This window comes from Rhinopithecus roxellana, chromosome 20 (genome assembly GCF_007565055.1).
Source record: "Rhinopithecus roxellana isolate Shanxi Qingling chromosome 20, ASM756505v1, whole genome shotgun sequence".
Lineage (NCBI taxonomy): Eukaryota > Metazoa > Chordata > Mammalia > Primates > Cercopithecidae > Rhinopithecus > Rhinopithecus roxellana.
Window position 1 is genome coordinate 8,712,492 of NC_044568.1, and position 15,916 is coordinate 8,728,407.

General features: G+C 53.5%; 1 protein-coding gene across 2 annotated transcripts; it reads right to left on the reverse strand.

Moving 5' to 3' along the window:
• Nucleotides 1-346: 346 nt before the first annotated feature.
• IL27 (interleukin 27) lies at nucleotides 347-8,444 on the reverse strand. Of its 2 annotated transcripts, XM_010388692.2 has the most exons (5): nucleotides 8,306-8,444; nucleotides 5,359-5,531; nucleotides 5,176-5,274; nucleotides 3,602-3,760; nucleotides 347-914 (listed from the first exon to the last, which is right to left on the reverse strand). In XM_010388692.2, exons 1-5 carry the CDS (start codon nucleotides 8,334-8,336, stop codon nucleotides 636-638), a joined length of 741 nt encoding a protein of 246 aa, XP_010386994.2. In that variant the 5' UTR covers nucleotides 8,337-8,444; the 3' UTR covers nucleotides 347-635. The 2 variants fall into 2 exon arrangements, with proteins under 2 accessions (XP_010386994.2, XP_030781498.1); XM_030925638.1 differs by lacking the exon at nucleotides 8,306-8,444 and having other exon boundaries at nucleotides 353-914; nucleotides 5,359-5,601.
• Nucleotides 8,445-15,916: the final 7,472 nt, after the last annotated feature.

Below are 15,916 nucleotides of genomic sequence, written 5' to 3' on the forward strand. Positions count from 1 at the left end.
CCAACTCCCTGCACCAAGACCCTCAGAACTAAGCAGGGGTAACACAAACCTCTGGAGTCGCATCCAGGTCAAAGGAAGGTGGTTAGGAGGACTTAAGGAGCACTGCTCAGAATCAAAGACGAGCTGTCTTGAGCTTCCAAAACGGTAGCTCGGCCTCAGGATGCCACTGTTTACTATGGCAACTGCCTGGCTGAGCAGGACATAGTAGGGGAAGATGGGCCAGGGACCCCAAAAATGTAAGAGCAGAGAGGGGTTCAGGATGGCTAGAGGTTGCTGACTCCGTTCCAGGCTGCCCTGCCCTCTGGGTGTCAGCAGCCCTTCCCTGAAGATAAGCGGAGGCCAGGGGTGGATGAGAGTGCTTTATTGGGCACCCAGCACAGGGGCTCAGCCTGAGGAGGACCAGCAGGCTCCGAAACAATAAATAAACCATCATCTCTCTAACAATAAATAAATATCCAAGAAATAAATAGCTGGCAAGGACCAGAGGGGCTTTCAATTACTGGGTAGGGCCTGGGGCAGGGGGCTGGAAGAGCCCTCCCTTGTCCAACGCTGATGATGCAGAGGCTGCCCTGATGCCAAGACTCCAGTCCTAAAGTACTAAAGGGTGAGGGGCAGGGGGCTAAGAAGCCACCCAATCAGGGCTGGGGGCCCAGTGTTGGGAACCCCAAGGGCCAGACTGAGTGCCCGGCCTTGGACAGCAGCAGCAAGTCCCGCACGGCCCGAGATAAGATGAGCTCCAAGGAGTGCAGCAGGCGGTACGTGGAGAGGAGTTGGGGCCAGGACACCTGGGCCGGCCCCTGTGAGGCACTGCCCAGTGCCCCTGGGAGCAGCCCCTTCCTCTCCTCCTCCTCCTCCTCTTCCTCCTCCTCCTCCTCCTCCTCCTCCTCCGTGAGGTGGAATCCTGCAGCTAGCACCTGTGAGGAGAGGCCATGGGTTAGGGAGGGGCCAGGCCGAGAACCTGAGCGAATCCTCATTCCCTATATTTGGCCAGCGGCTCCTAATGACATCAGTGACCACAAGGTCATGATTTCCCCGGACATTCCCTACTTGATTTTCCATGATGTCACCCGCTAACGCATCTCACCTCATCTTTCAGTTCGAGAAAATGGAAGTCAAGGAGCAAGAGGATGCTCACAGAGCTAGATCACCCCAAGGACTGCCCCGAGGGGTGGGTTCAGGAAGTTTCTGCTGTTAAGGTTGCTCTTGGGTTGGGTCAGCAACAGGCAGAGGGTGACACAGTTCAGATTTCCTGCTGCTTGCCCTTCCTTTCTCTCTCTCTCTCTCTCTCTCTCTCTCTCTGTCTTCCTTTCTTGGAGTCCCGCTCTGTTGCCCAGGCTGGAATGCAGTGGGGCGATCACGGCTCACTGCAACCTCTGTCTCCTCAGTTTAAGCAATTCTTTCCTACCTCAGCCTCCCGAGTCATTGGGATTACAGGTGCCCACCACCACGCCTGGCTAATTTTTGTATTTTTAGTAGAGATGGGGTTTTACCCTGTTGGCCAGGCTGGTCTTAAGCTCCTGACCTCAAATAATCCACCTGCCTTGGCCTCCCAAAGTGCTGGGATTCCAGGCGTGAGCCACCACGCCCGGCTCTGCTGCTTGCATTTTCTATTCTCATTTCATTAAGTGTAAAATTCTGATTTCCCTTTGAAAGGTTCTGGAAGATCTGGGTGACATCAGAGAATCACAGGGAGAAGGGAAACAGGAGGCAGATGCTGTGCTGGGCGCTCAGGACAAACCCCGAGTGACTTCACAGCCCAGTGGCCTCCTGTTCAAGGTGGAGCCCCAGGAGAATGCCAAGATTGAGGGGCGGCACCAGGGCCTGGTGTGGCTGCACGCGCCCGCGCACACACACGCACACACTCACACACATACTCATTCTCACAACGCAGTCACAGTCATTCCCATACAGTCACATTCAAACAAAACACATTCATGGCTGGGCACAGTGGCTCACGCCTGTAATCCCAGCACTTTGGGAGGCCGAGGCGGGCAGAGCACGAAGTCAGGAGTTCGAGACCAGCCTGGCCAACATGGTAAAACTAAAAATACAAAAAAATTAGCCAGGCGTGGTGGTGCATGCCTGTAATCCTAGCCACTTAGGAGGCTGAGGCAGGAGAATTGCTTGAACCAGGGAGGCAGAAGTTACAGTGAGCTGAGCATGCCACTGCACTCCAGCCTGGGCGACAGAGTAAGACTCAGTCTCAGAAAAAAAAAAATTCATTCACGTACCCACACAGTCACACTCACACTCATCCTCACACACTGACACACCTATACCCAAACTCTCACCCACACACCTCACTTTAACACAACACTCACATTTACACACCTACCCACACACTCACACACTCTCACACTCACAGACCCACACACTCACACACTCTTACACTCACAGACCCACACACACTCTCACACTCACAGACCCACACACTCACACACTCTTACACTCATGGACCCACACACACAGTCATGCTCACACTCATACAGACCCCCCACACACACACTCACAGTCACACCCACACACTTTCACACTCACAGACCCACACACACACTCTTACACTCACAGACCCACACACTCACACACTCACAGACTCACACACACACTCTCACACTTATGGACCCACACACACAGTCACGCTCACACAGACTCACACACACACTCTCACACTCATGGACCCACACACACAGTCACGCTCACACTCATACAGACCCCCCCACACACAGTCACACCCACACTCACACTCACAGAACCACACACTCACACACTCAGTCACACACTCACATACAGACCCACATACACACACACACACACACACACTCATACAGACCCACACACACACAGTCATGCTGACACTCATACAGACCCACACACAGTCACACCCATGCTCACACTCACAGACCCACACACTCACAGTCATGGACCCACACACACACAGTCACGCCCACACACTCTCACACTCACAGACCCACACACAGTCACACACACACTAATGGACCCACATACGCAGTCACAGTCACATTCATACAGACCCACACACACACTCACACCCATATACTCTCACAGTCACATACACTCACACAGACCTACACACTCACACTCATGGACCCACACACACACAGTCATGCTCACTCATACAGACCCCACACACACAGTCACACCCACTCTTACACTCACAGACACACACACACTCATGGACCCACACACTCACAGTCATGCTCACACTCATACAGACCCCCACACACAGTCACACCCACACACTCTCACACTCACAGACCCACACACACTCTCACAGTCACACACACGGACCCACACACACACAGTCATGCTCACACTCATACAGACCCACACACACTCACTGTCACACCCACATTCTCACAGTCACACACACACTCTCACACTCACCCACACACTCACACTCTTACCAGTCACACTCTCACACTCTTGGACCCACACTGTCACACTCACACTCTCACACTCGTGGACCCACACACTCACAGTTATGCTCACTCTGTCACACTCACACACACTCAGAGCATGGGATCACTGGATGAGCCAGCAAGTCTTCTTTCCCACGTGGTCTGGGGTGGCCAGGCTTTACCTGGAAGCGCAGGTGCCGCTGCAGATCGCGGAGGTCCAGCCTCATGGCCCACAGCTGCATCCTCTCCGTGTTGGTCCAGCGGCCCTGGGTCCCCAGCCCTCCCAGCAGGGCACGGAAGGGCTGAAGCGTGGTGGAGAGGAAGCAGAGACGCTCCAGGTCCTGAAGGGAAGGCAGATGGTCAGGAAAGGCTCACAGGCCAAGGATGGCCATGTCACACCCACCCCCTCCCTATCCGGGTCTCCTTCCCATTCCACACTCCAGCCTCCGGTCTATACCCATAGCTCTTCCCCACCTCAGCCCAGCTCCGTCCCCATTCCTTCCATCTCCACTGTCTGGGACATTTGCCCCATCTCCTTTTCCAGCCTCCCTTTCACTCCCATGCCCATGATCTTCTCTAACCCACCCCTCTCAGTCCCTGAAGCACTCTCCTTCTGCAGCCCTGTTCCCTTCTCTCCTTCACCACCCCATCATACCTCCTGCCTATGCATTTCCATCCCATCTTCGGCCCCATTCCCATGCCTAACCCCAACTCCATCCTTCCTCCATGTGCCCAGACTCACTCTTTCAATTTTTCCATCCCATCTCCAACCTCATTCCCAACCCCATCCATTCCATTCCCCACCAGCAACTCCCATCCCTTCTCCATCCCCTGCTTAATGTTCACCCTCATCTCCAACTTCTCGTCTCCAGCTATCCGCATTCTCACCCCCAGTGCCACCTCCACCCACCCTCCATGCTGCTGTGATCTCTCTCCAGTCTCATGCCAGTCCCATGCCTGCCGCGTTCCACGCCCAGCTCCACTCTTACCTCTTCCCAACCCCACTTCCTTATTCCGGCTTCATCTTTATTGTTTGTTTGTTTGTTTTGAGATGGAGTCTTGCTCTGTTGCCCAGGCTGGAGTGCAGTGGCGCGATCTCATCTCACTGCAACCTCTGCCTCCTGGGTTCAAGCAATTCTCCTGCTTCAGCCTCCTGAGTAGCTGGGATTTCAGGCACACACCACCATACCCGGCTAATTTGGTATTTTTAGTAGAGACAGGGTTTCTCCATGTTGGTCAGGCTGGTCTTGAACTCCTGATCTCAGGTGATCCGCCCTTCTCGGCCTCCCAAAGTGCTGGGATTACAGGCATGAAGCACCACGCCTGGCAGTTTATTTATTTTTCTGAGACAGGGTCTCCCTCTGTCCTCCATCCTGGAGTCCAGGATTATAACTCACTGCAGCCTCCAACTCCTGAGCCCAAGCAATCCTCCCATGTCAGCCTCCTGAGTAGCTGGGACCAAAGGTGTGTACCACCATACCTGGCTAACTCTTAAATTCTTTTGTAGAGACGAAGTCTCTCTATGTTGCCCAGGCTAGTCTTGAACTCCTGGCCTCATGCAGTCCTTCCACCTTGGCCTCTCACAGTGCTGGGTTTATAGGTGTAAATCACCGTGCCTGTCTTTCATCTTTATGTCCAATGACATATTCAACATCATCCAGGTTCTATCCCCAGTGCATCTCCAGCTCAATCTCCATCCAGTCTCATCACAAGTCTATCACAAGCTTCCCGCCCCACTCCACCAGCCCTCACTCACAGAGAGGCGGCGCCAGGCCTGGAAGGTCAGGGAAACATCAGGGAGCTGCTCTCCCAGGGGCAGGAGGTCCAGGTTCACTCCTGGCAGGTGAGATTCCGCCTGGGGGGCAAGGTCTGTTAGTGGGGGCCAGAAGGGATTGGGGGTCTGCCTGTCCCCAGCACCAGCTGCATTGCGGGGACTTACAAAGCGGTGGGCCTGGCCCCGAACCTCGGAGAGCAGCTTCCTGGCGAGATGCAGGCTGACCGTGAACTCCCTCTGCAGCTTCTGCACGCTCAGCTGGGGCCTCCCTGGGGGCCTTGGGAATCCCCAGACACCAGCTTGAACCAGGAGCAAGGGAAGCAGCAACAGGCTGAGCCCTGGAGAGATGGGGAGAGGGTGGGCGAGACAGGGAGACAGCTTGAGAACTCGGGAGAAGGAAGGGAACATGCCTTTTCTGAGCCTGTGCTAGCTGTGAGCATAGTGCAGGCACTGTCACCATCATCATTCCTCTGCCTCCTCAAAACCACAGTGGAGGCCAGGTGCGGTGACTCATGCCTGTAATCCCAACAATTTGGGAGGCCGAGGCGGGCGGATCACCTGAGGCCAGGGGTTCAAGACCAGCCTGGCCAACATGGGAAAACCCTGTCTCTACTAAATATACAAAAATTAGTCAGGCGTGGTGGTGCATGCCTGTAATCCCAGCTACTCAGGAGGTTGAGGCAGGAGAATCGCTTGAACCCGGGAAGCAGAGGCTACAGTGAGCTGATATAACACAACTGCACTCCAGCCTGGGCGACAGAGCCAGACTCCGTTTCAAAAAAACAAACCAAACCAAAACAAAACCAAACCCCATGATGCAGCCAGCATGGTCCCCATATGGCATCTCTGTATGGAGTGCCCACTTTTGCAAAAAGACCAGAAGCCTGATCCTGTTTTTTTTTTTTTTTTCTTTTGAAACAGAGTTCTGTTCTATCACCCAGGCTGGAGTATAGTGATTTGATCACAGCTCACTGCAGCCTTGAACTCCTGGGCTCAAGTGATCCTTTCGTCTCAGCTTCCTGAGCAACTGGGACCAAAGGGACACACCACTGTGCCTAACTGTTCCTATTTTTTGTAGAGACAGGGTCTCACTACATTGCCCAGGCTGGTCTTGAACTCCTGGCCTCAAGAGATCCTCCCGCCTCAGCCTCCCAAACTGTTGGGATCACAGGCATGAGTCACTGTGCCAGGACAGAGGCTGGATTTTGACCCCCATAAACTCCATTGGCCAAATGCTTTTTTCAGTGAGCAACCTGCACAACCACATGTGGCAGCCTCAGTGCTATTGTTCTCCCTATTTTGCAGATGAGGCTCAGTGAGGTTGACTTGCCCAAGATCAAATAGCCAGAAGGTGGGAAGCCAGGACTGGATTCCAGATTTTTCCAAATGCAAGGCCCATGGGTTTTCCCCAGAGAATGCAGAGGGAGGCAGCCACCTGCCCCAGGAGTGGGCACACCATGTTCTGCCAAGGATTCTTTGGGCTCAGTCAAGCGGCTCTAATGGCTTGAACTGGCCATGAGGTCCCCAGGGATGGGCTAGCAATGCCAGAGGCTCTATCCCAGGGAATCAAAAGGACAGGTTGGTCCAGTTTCCATCACGGCAGGTGGATCCTGGCAGGGTAACCTGCCTGGGGCGAATCCACAGTGTGGGAGCTTTTTTTTTTTTTTTTTTTTGTAAGACAGAGTCTCACATTGTCACCTAGGCTGGAGTGCAGTGGTGCGATCTTGGCTCACTGCAACCTTCATCTCCTGGGTTCAAGCAATTCTCCTGCCTCAGCCTCCTGAGTAGCTGGAATTACAGCCATGCGCCACCACGCCGGGCTGATTTTTATTATTTTTAGTAGAGCGGGGTTTTGCCATGTTGGCCAGACTGGTCTCCAACTTCTGACCTCAGGTGATCCACCTGCCTTGGCCTCCCAAAGTGCTGGAATTACAGACATCAGCCACTGTGCCCAGCCCAGAATGGCTGATTCCGAGTGTGCTTCCTGACCTGTGTTTTCCTGGAAAGAGGGGCAGCGGATGGGCGCTCTAGGAAGAGGGTAGCATTCATCAATTTCCCCCTCAGGGAGAGGAAATCTAGCAAGCACAAGAGTTACACAATTCTCCTCGAAACACAAACCAAAACTGGCCCGAAGTCCATTCTGCTCTCCCTACTCTCCCTGCCTCTTCCCTGTCCTCTCTCAATCTGTAATCCCTGAGCTCTGCTCTTCGAAATGTCCCGATAAAGGTGAAGGGGAGCTTTTAGGGACATCTGCCTCCCTCATGGACTTCTAGATGTGGTGGGCATTGCCTAACCTAAGATCTCTGGCATTCAGACTCCCTGGCTTGGGGGCCACTCGGACCCTCTGACATCCTGGAGACTTACGGCAGAGTGGGGTTCTTCCTAGCTCAATGTTGGGGACAGGGTGGGTGCCCCCAGGCCCTGGTGGATCAAGCCCAACCATAAGTGAGCTGTGCCATCTCCGACCTGAGCTCTGGAGCCCCCAGACCCCCTCCTTACCCTCTGCAGCCGATCCTGGGTCATTGGCTTTGGCCTTTGAAGGTTCTGTCTCCATCGTCCAGCCTTTGGTCCCTACCTGCCCTATGTAGCATGTTACCTTCTCCTCTGCCTACTGCTTTGGTTCTAGCCCCTGAGTTCTGCAGCCACCAGCCGCAGATTGGACCTCCTTCTAACGTCAAACTAAAGACCTTTGACCCAGTGAGGCTGCTGACATCTTGGTCCCAGCGCCCCACTTGTGCCAGCACTTGTTCTGTTCTTCCTTCAGCCGGCCTCATTCTCAGTCTTAACCAAGCTGTTTGGCTTCTGCTTATTCACTCCAAACTCTTCATTTATCTGCCTAGACCTGGTCCTTGTCAAATTGCTGGTCCCACCCTCCCCATTCCTGCTAGCCAAGGCTTCCTTCCCATCCTCTGCCCAGCCCTGGGTCAAAACACCACCCCACTGCCCCAAGCCCCCACCCAGTCACGCCAGCCTCCCTTCCCATCCAGCAGCCAGCCAAATCCTCAGTCTTGGCCAAGTTGCTGCTCTCAGCTCTCGACCCCATGCACCAGCCAAGCTCATCCATCCTCTGCCCAAACTCAACCAAGCCCCCCATCCCTGTCTTCAAACTCACGCCAGCCAAGGTTGCCTGCCGTCTGGCCCATGGCGGGGCCCGGCCTCTTTGGTCAGCCATCTCCTGGGTAGGGGGGGTCTTATACTGGGGGCTGTGCCCGGTTTCACTTTCCGTCCTGCTTGTACTTTCAGCTTTGTGTTCACTCACTCTTCCCTCTCGCCACCCCTTGCTAAAATGGGGAAATGTAATTTCCCTTCCCGGAGGGGGTGGGAGGTATGATGGGGGGTGACGGGAAGCTGGAGTTTCAGGACACCCAAGCTCCAGACCCACTGCTAAGCTCCCACGGCCAGCTCTGCCCTCAGTGCCCCATGCTTGGGTGAGCCATCCAGCCCTATTCACTGGTTGATCCCAGAGTCCCAAATCCCCTCCTGATTCTTGGCTCTGCCACCACCATCCTAGGGCCTACTGTCCTTCCAAAGATGCATGGCCAGGTAAGGGGATTGCCCACCCGAGGGGACTCGGGGTTTTGAGTCATCTGACTCCCTTATGGTTTACCAGATGGCTGAGGGAGGTGGCGCAAAGAGAGTCAGTGCTTAATGGGTGGCTGGGATGCACCCTTGCTTGGGGCCAGGCAGAGGCTCAGTGTGATGGTGGGATTGGAGCTCAGTTTGTAACTAGGATCAGGGCTGGATAAAATTAGGTCCGAGGCCATATCTGGGACCAGGGTTAGGGCTTTTTCCAGGGTCAAGGGCTCTGTCTCCATCTTTAACCAGAGTCAGATATAGGATTTGAGTTCAGTCTATAATCAGGATCAGGGACTCAGTGTACAGCTGAACTCACGGCCTAGTCCCGGGCCAATGTCCTGGCTGTGTCTGTGTTTAGGGTCACAGCTATCGGTGACCTGGAGCTTTGCTTGTGGCCTGTAGGGTTGGGTCTAGAGCTTGGTCTTTGGCCAAGGTGCTGACTGGGACTGGGACTGGGACTCAGTAGGGGGTCCAGGCCTGGGCTGGGATGAGAGCTCAGTCAATAACCAGGATCGGGGCTCAGCCTGTGGCCAGGCTCAGGTTGAGTGAGGTCAGGATCAGCGCTCAGCCAGGCCCAAGAATAATCTTGGTGTTTCTGCTCTGTAGAGGCCATGGTCAGGGCTGGGCCGCATGGACCACAGATCTCCCTTCCAGCACAGCCCCACCCTCAGCCCCGCCCTGGATTTCCCATCTTCAGGGAGAGGATGGGGTTTCTTGGTCTTCCCCGAGAACAACTGCTGCCACTTTCTTTTTAGGACCTGTGGGGTTTCCCTGCCGGGTCCCTGGTGTGAGATAGAAACCAGGGGGGGCTTCCCCTTCCTGCTGTCTGCCTCCTTGGCCTGCCTGGGCACTGCCCACCAGGCCACGTGGGAACAAGTGCGCCAGGGAAATACCAACATCTGCTGAGGGAGCAGCCCCACAGGCCACTGGAGACGGACAGGGAACTGGGGCTGTAGTCCAGACAGGTTTCCCCTGCAGCACCCCCCAGTGGTGGCAGCTCACTCCCCGGCAGCCCATGCAGCTGGGGCTCCCCACAGCGGGTCCTAGAGGCATGCCACCTGCTCACCCCCTTGACCACATGGGGCCTCCCTTTGGCTGTCTCCATGGTCCCTCCCAATCTCTACTGTCACCCAGGAAGTTGAACCCTGGCTGGGCGACTTGGCTCTCACCTGTAATCTCAGCACTTTGGGAAACTGAGGTGAGAGGATCCCTTGAGGCCAAGAGTTCCAGACCAGCCTGGCCAAAAGAGCAAGACCCCATCTCTATTAAAAACAAAATAAAATAAGGCCAGGAAAGGTGGCTCACGCCTGTAATCCCAGCACTTTGGGAGGCCAAGGTGGGCTGATCACGTGAGGTCAGGAGTCTGAGACCAGCCTGGCCAACATGGTGAAACCCTGTCTCTACTAAAAATGCAAAAACTAACCAGACATAGTGGTGGGTGCCTGTAGTCCCAGCTACTTGGGAGGCTGAGGCAGGAGAGTTGCTTGAACCTGGGAGACAGAGGTTGCAGTGAGCCAAGATTGTGCCACTGCCCTCCATCCTGGGCAACAGAGCAAGACTCCGTCTCAAAAAAAGAAAAAAAGAAAAAAAGAAAAAGAAAGGGTAGGGGGTGGTTGGCTGGGTGCTGTGGCTCATGCTGGTAATCCTATCACTATGGGAAGCTGAGGCAGGAGGATCACTTAAGCCCAGGAGTTCAAAGTCAGCCTGGGCAACATAGTGAGACCCCCCCTTCTCTAATTTAAAAAAAACATTCTTAGGCTGGGCGCAGTGGCTCACGCCTGTAATCCCAACACTTTGGGAGGCCGAGGCAGGTGGATCATGAGGTCAGGAGTTCGAGACCAGCCTGGCCAGCATGGTGAAACCCTGCCTCTACTAAAAATACAAAAAAATTAGCCAGGCATGGTGTTGCGCACCTGTAGTCCCAGCTACTCGGGAGGCTGAGGCAGGAGAATTGCTTGAACCTGGCAGGCAGAGGTTGCAGTGAGCCAAAGTCACGCCATTGCACTCTAGTCTGAGTGACAGAGCAAGACTCCGTCTCAAAAAAAAAAAGAAAAAAAGAAAATCTTGAACCCTATCTTCTCTTAGGGCTCCCTGACACACCCCAATCCCTTGCTGCTCCTTTGCACTTCTGTTTTTTTTTTTTGAGATGGAGTCTCTATCACCCAGGCTGGAGTGCAGTGATGCAATCCCAGCTCACTGCAATCTTTGACTCCCAGGTTCAAGTGATCCTCCCGCCTCAGCCTCCTGAGTAGCTGAGATTATAGGAGTGTGCCACCATGCCTGGCTAATTATTTTACTTTTATTTTTATTTTATTATTATTTTTTGAGACAGAGTCTTGCTGTGTCACCCAGACTGGAGTTCAGTGGCACGATCTTGGCTCACTGCAACCTCCGTCTCCTGGGTTCAAGTGATTCTTGTGCCTCAACCTCCCTAGTAGCTGGGACTACGGGCATGCACCACCGCGCCTGGCTGATTTTTGTGTTTTTAGTAGAGACAGGATTTTACCATGTTGGCCAGGCTGGTCTCGAACTCTTGGCTCCAAGTGATCCACCCGACTCAACCTCCCAAATTGCTGGGATTACAGGTATGAGCCACTGAGCTTGGTCTGTAGTTTTAGTAGAGACGAGGTTTCACCATGTTGGCCAGGCTGGTCTGGAACTCCTAACCTCAAGCAATCCACCCACCTTGGCCTCCCAAAGTGCTGGGATTACAGGCATGAGCCACTATGCCTGGCCTCCTCTTCTCTTCTTAACCTGGCTTCAGCCAGTGCCTCCAGCCTCATGCCTCATTTTCAGCCTATGCCAGCTCCAGCAACTTGCTGCTTGTGTGAAGGTGATGAGCCATCCGGTACTTCCTGGCCCTTGTGCAAGCTCTTCTCTCTGCCTGGAGTTCCCTCTCCCCAATCCCTGTACCATACCCCTCGTCTCTGGCTCCCCCACTGAATGGCTATCCTTTACTGCCATAATTCTTGTCTCGAATGAACATTTCACTTTTACATTTTTTTTTTTTTTACATTTTTAAAAGTTTTTTCACTTTTACATTTTATTAATTTAAAAAATTATGTATGTATTTTTGTAGAAACTGAGTCTTGCTCTGTGCCCAGGCTGGAGGCAGTGGCGCAATCACGACTCCCTGAGGGCTCAAGCGATCCTCCCACCTCAGCCTCCTGAGTAGCTAGGACCACGGGTGCGTGCCATCACACCTGGCTATTTTTTAAATTTTTTGTAGAGATAGGGTCTTGCTATGTTGCCCAGGATGGGCTCGAACTCCTGACCTCAAGCAATTCTCCTACTTTGGGCTTCCCAAAGTGCCAGGATTCTAGGCTTCAACCAACACGCCTGGCCCCATTTACTTTTTTGTCTGTCTCCATTCATTAGAATACAGTTTCTACAAGCCGGGTGGGTCTTGGCTGATGGGCTGAGGCTTGGGTTAGTGCCAGCAGGAAATGGAAGGAAGGTAGTGAGGGGTAAGGACAGAGAAGGGAAATCGGGAAGCCTGGGATGTAGACACCTGTGTGTAGCCACCCCTTCTGGTCACCCCAAGGGAGTCACTGGCCTGCTCTGGACTTCATTTTCCTCATTGAAAAGTGAGAACAGGCTGGGCATGGTGGCTCATGCCTGTAATCTCAGCACTCTGGGAAGCTGAGGAGGGAGGATCACTTGAGCTCAAGAGCTCAAGACCAGGCTGGGCAACATAGCAAGACCTCGTCTCTACTAAAAACCAAAAAAATTAGCTGGGCATGGTGGTGCACACCTGCAGTCCCAGCTACTCCAGAGGCTGAGGCAGGAGGATTGCTTAAACCCAGGAGGTCAAGGCTGCAGTGAGCCATGATCGCACCACTGCACTCCAACCTGGGTGACAGAGTGAGACCGTCTCTAAATAAAATAAGAAATAAATAAAAAAGAAAAGTGATAGCAAACCATTATTATTACATAGGGAAATTAAAACGTGGACAACAACAAAAAAAAAAAAAAAAAAAGAGAGAGAGAAGAAAAGAAAAGAACCACGCACCAATTTTCGGGTTATTTTCCAAGTCCTGTTATGGCTCTGACCCTGTGGGGCACTCTGTGGGCTTGCCTGGGAATCCTGAGCTCAATACAGAAGTTGGAGGCTTCAGATGTGACATGAAGATGGAATCAGGGAGGGGAAGTCTTGTTCAAGGTCACAAAGCCGGTTGGTAGCAGAAGGAAGACTGGAACTCGAGTCCCTTATTTTCAGCATGGGCCAGCGCGGGGAATCCCTGCACTCCATGATGTCAGCTGCAAGGCCTGGAACTAACCCCTCGGTGAAACCAACATGGTTTTGTGAAGACAGGAAGGCTGGGGGAAGGTAAAGCCAGGCTGGAGCGGAGCTCTCACCTCAGAGGTTCCCGAGTACAGATGGTGAGATCCCGAGGCTACGACAGCTCCTGTCCCCCAGGAAAGGTGCTGTGGCTGAGACCCACAGTCCCTGGACTTCTGATACCTGGACCTTCCTCCCTTCATGCACACAAACCTCACACCACACTAGGCCTGGACTCTGCCCAGACTTCTCCAGCAGTGTGCACTCTGACAGCAGCAAGAGGCTTTTGTGTCTAGCCCCCTCCAGCCCACTGTTGGGACTGTCCCTACGTGTTTTTTTGTTTTGGTTTGGTTTTGTTTGTTTGTTTTTTTAGAGATGGAGTCTCACTCTGTCTCCCAGGCTGGAGTGCAGTGGCACAATCTCAGCTCACTGCAATCTCTGCCTCCTGGGTTCAAGAGATTCTTCTGCCTCAGCCTCCCAAGTGGCTGGGATTACAGGTGTGTGCCACCACACCCAGCTAATTTTTATATTTTTAGGAGAGACAGGGTTTCACCATTTGGCCAGGCTGGTCTCGAACCCCTGATCTCAGGTGATCTGCCTGCCTCAGCCTCCCAAAGTGCTGGGATTACAGGTATGAGCCACTGCGCCCCATCTGCCCTTAAGTGTTATATCTGTCATGGGACCAACAACCCTGGGAAGGGGGAAAGGGTTATCTCCCTTGGTCTCATCTCTTTTTTCCTTTTAAGGGGGATGCCGGCTACCCCCATACTCTTGCAGCCATGGCAGGCACCTGGGGAGGCCTGAGAGGAAGAGATTGAGGGGCCACTCTTCCCGGATATAAATGACATGTGAATGCAGGCCTGGGAAGACTGAGATCTGAGGGTGTGGGAAGGTGAGAGGCCAGGGCTGTTGAGTTCAGAGAAGGAAGAGCTTGCAGGAGGCAGGGGCTGCAGAGGAAGATTACCAGCCTGCGCATGAAAAGTCCCAGTTCAATTTCCGGCTGGGCTCTGCCACTTCCTGTGTGTGCCCGCTTGGGCAAGATGGCCACACACTCTAGGCTTCAGTCAAGGCCTGACCCACAGGAAATTCTCCAGACACATCAGTTGTCATAAATAAATGCAAGGGAAAAAATAATTAGCTGGGCTGGTGGCACATACCCCCTCTGTCAAATGAGGCCTATGCTCCCAGCCTTGCCCACCATCTGTCCCAAAATGAACTTGGAGCCGGGTGCGGTGGCTCACGCCTGTAATCCCAGCACTTTGGAAGGCCGAGGTGGGTGGATCACCTGAGGTCAGGGGTTCGAGACCAGCCTGGCCAACATGGCCCTGTCTATATTTAAAAAAAAAAAAAAAAAAAAATTAGCCAGGCGTGGTGGCAGGCATCTGTAATCCCAGCTACTAGGCAGGCTGAGGCAGGAAAATCACTTGAACCCGAGAGGCGGAGGTTACAGTGAGCCCAGATCGTGCCATTGCACTCCAGCCTGGGTGACAGAGGAAGACTCAGTCTTAAAAAAAAAAAAAAAAAAAAAAAAAAGACGAGGTCGGGCGCGGTGGCTCACATCTGTAATCTCAGCACTTTGGGAGGCCGAGGCAGGCGGATCACGAGGTCAGGAGATCGAGACCATCCTGGCTAACGCGGTGAAACCCCGTCTCTACTAAAAATACAAAAAATTAGCCAGGCGTGGTGGCGGGCGCCTGTAGTCCCGGCTACTCGGGAGTCTGAGGCAGGAGAATGGCGTGAGCCTGGGAGGCGGAGCTTGCAGTGAGCCGAGATTGCGCCACTGCATTCCAGCCTGGGTGACAGAGCAAGACTCTGTCTCAAACAAAACAAAACATAAAAGACAAACTTGAAAGTGGTCATGGATCCAAGACCTGCCAGCTGAGTCGGGAGCCAAACAGACCTCTACCCCTTCCCTCAGAACTGCAGCACTTCCCAGTGTGTGACCTTGATCAAGGCCTGAAGCTGCTCTGTGTTTGTCGGCTCAACTGCCAGTTGAGGACCGTGCTTATGGCAGTTGGAAAGGACCTGCTGTGACCATTATGCATCTAAAACGGCTCTGCCACTGAAGAGCTCTGTGATCTCAGACAAGTTACTCAACCTCTCTGTGCCTCAGTTTCATCATCTAGAATGTGAGGGAAATAATACAAATGCATACAACTGCTTAAAGGATTCAGTGAGTTACTGTGTGTAAAGCACTTAGAAGAGGGCCTGGCCTGTGGTAAGACTCACAGGTTTTAGCTGTTATTAGCAGCACAAGGCCTGACCCACAGGAAATTCTCCAGACACATGAGTTGTCATAAATAAATGCAAGGGAAAAAATAATTAGCTGGGCTGGTGGCACATACCTGTGGTCCTAGCTACTCGGGAGGCTGAAGTGAGAGGATTGCTTGAGCCTGTGAGTTCGAGGCTGCAGTGAGCTATGATTACACCACTGCACTCCAGACTTGGTGACAGAATGAGACTCTGTCTCCCACCTCCCCCTGCAAAAAAAGGCAAAGGAGAGCCACACAGGGAGAAGTGGATGGAGTCGTAAGTCAGAACAGAGTTCAGGCCAGAGGCAGAAATCTCAGGGGCCCGGCCAGTCAGGCCCTGGTACAGGGTGTGCGCAGCTTCAAATGCAAGGACCACTGGGTGGGACTCAGCTCCCAGACCAGCTGGGTGGGGTGGGCTCTACCCCAAGTGCCGCTTGTATTCAAAGCCCTCTCCTTGCACAGCGGCAGGCACCTCCAGCCGGCTCATCAGTCTCCCTGGGATGAGGACACAGACAGGCTGAGCCCCCAGGACAGGCCCTGCCTAGGGTCTGAGAGGGCAGCAGGCCCTGGGCTGACACGCCTGGTCCTCCAGTGGACCCTGGCTCCCAGGCTA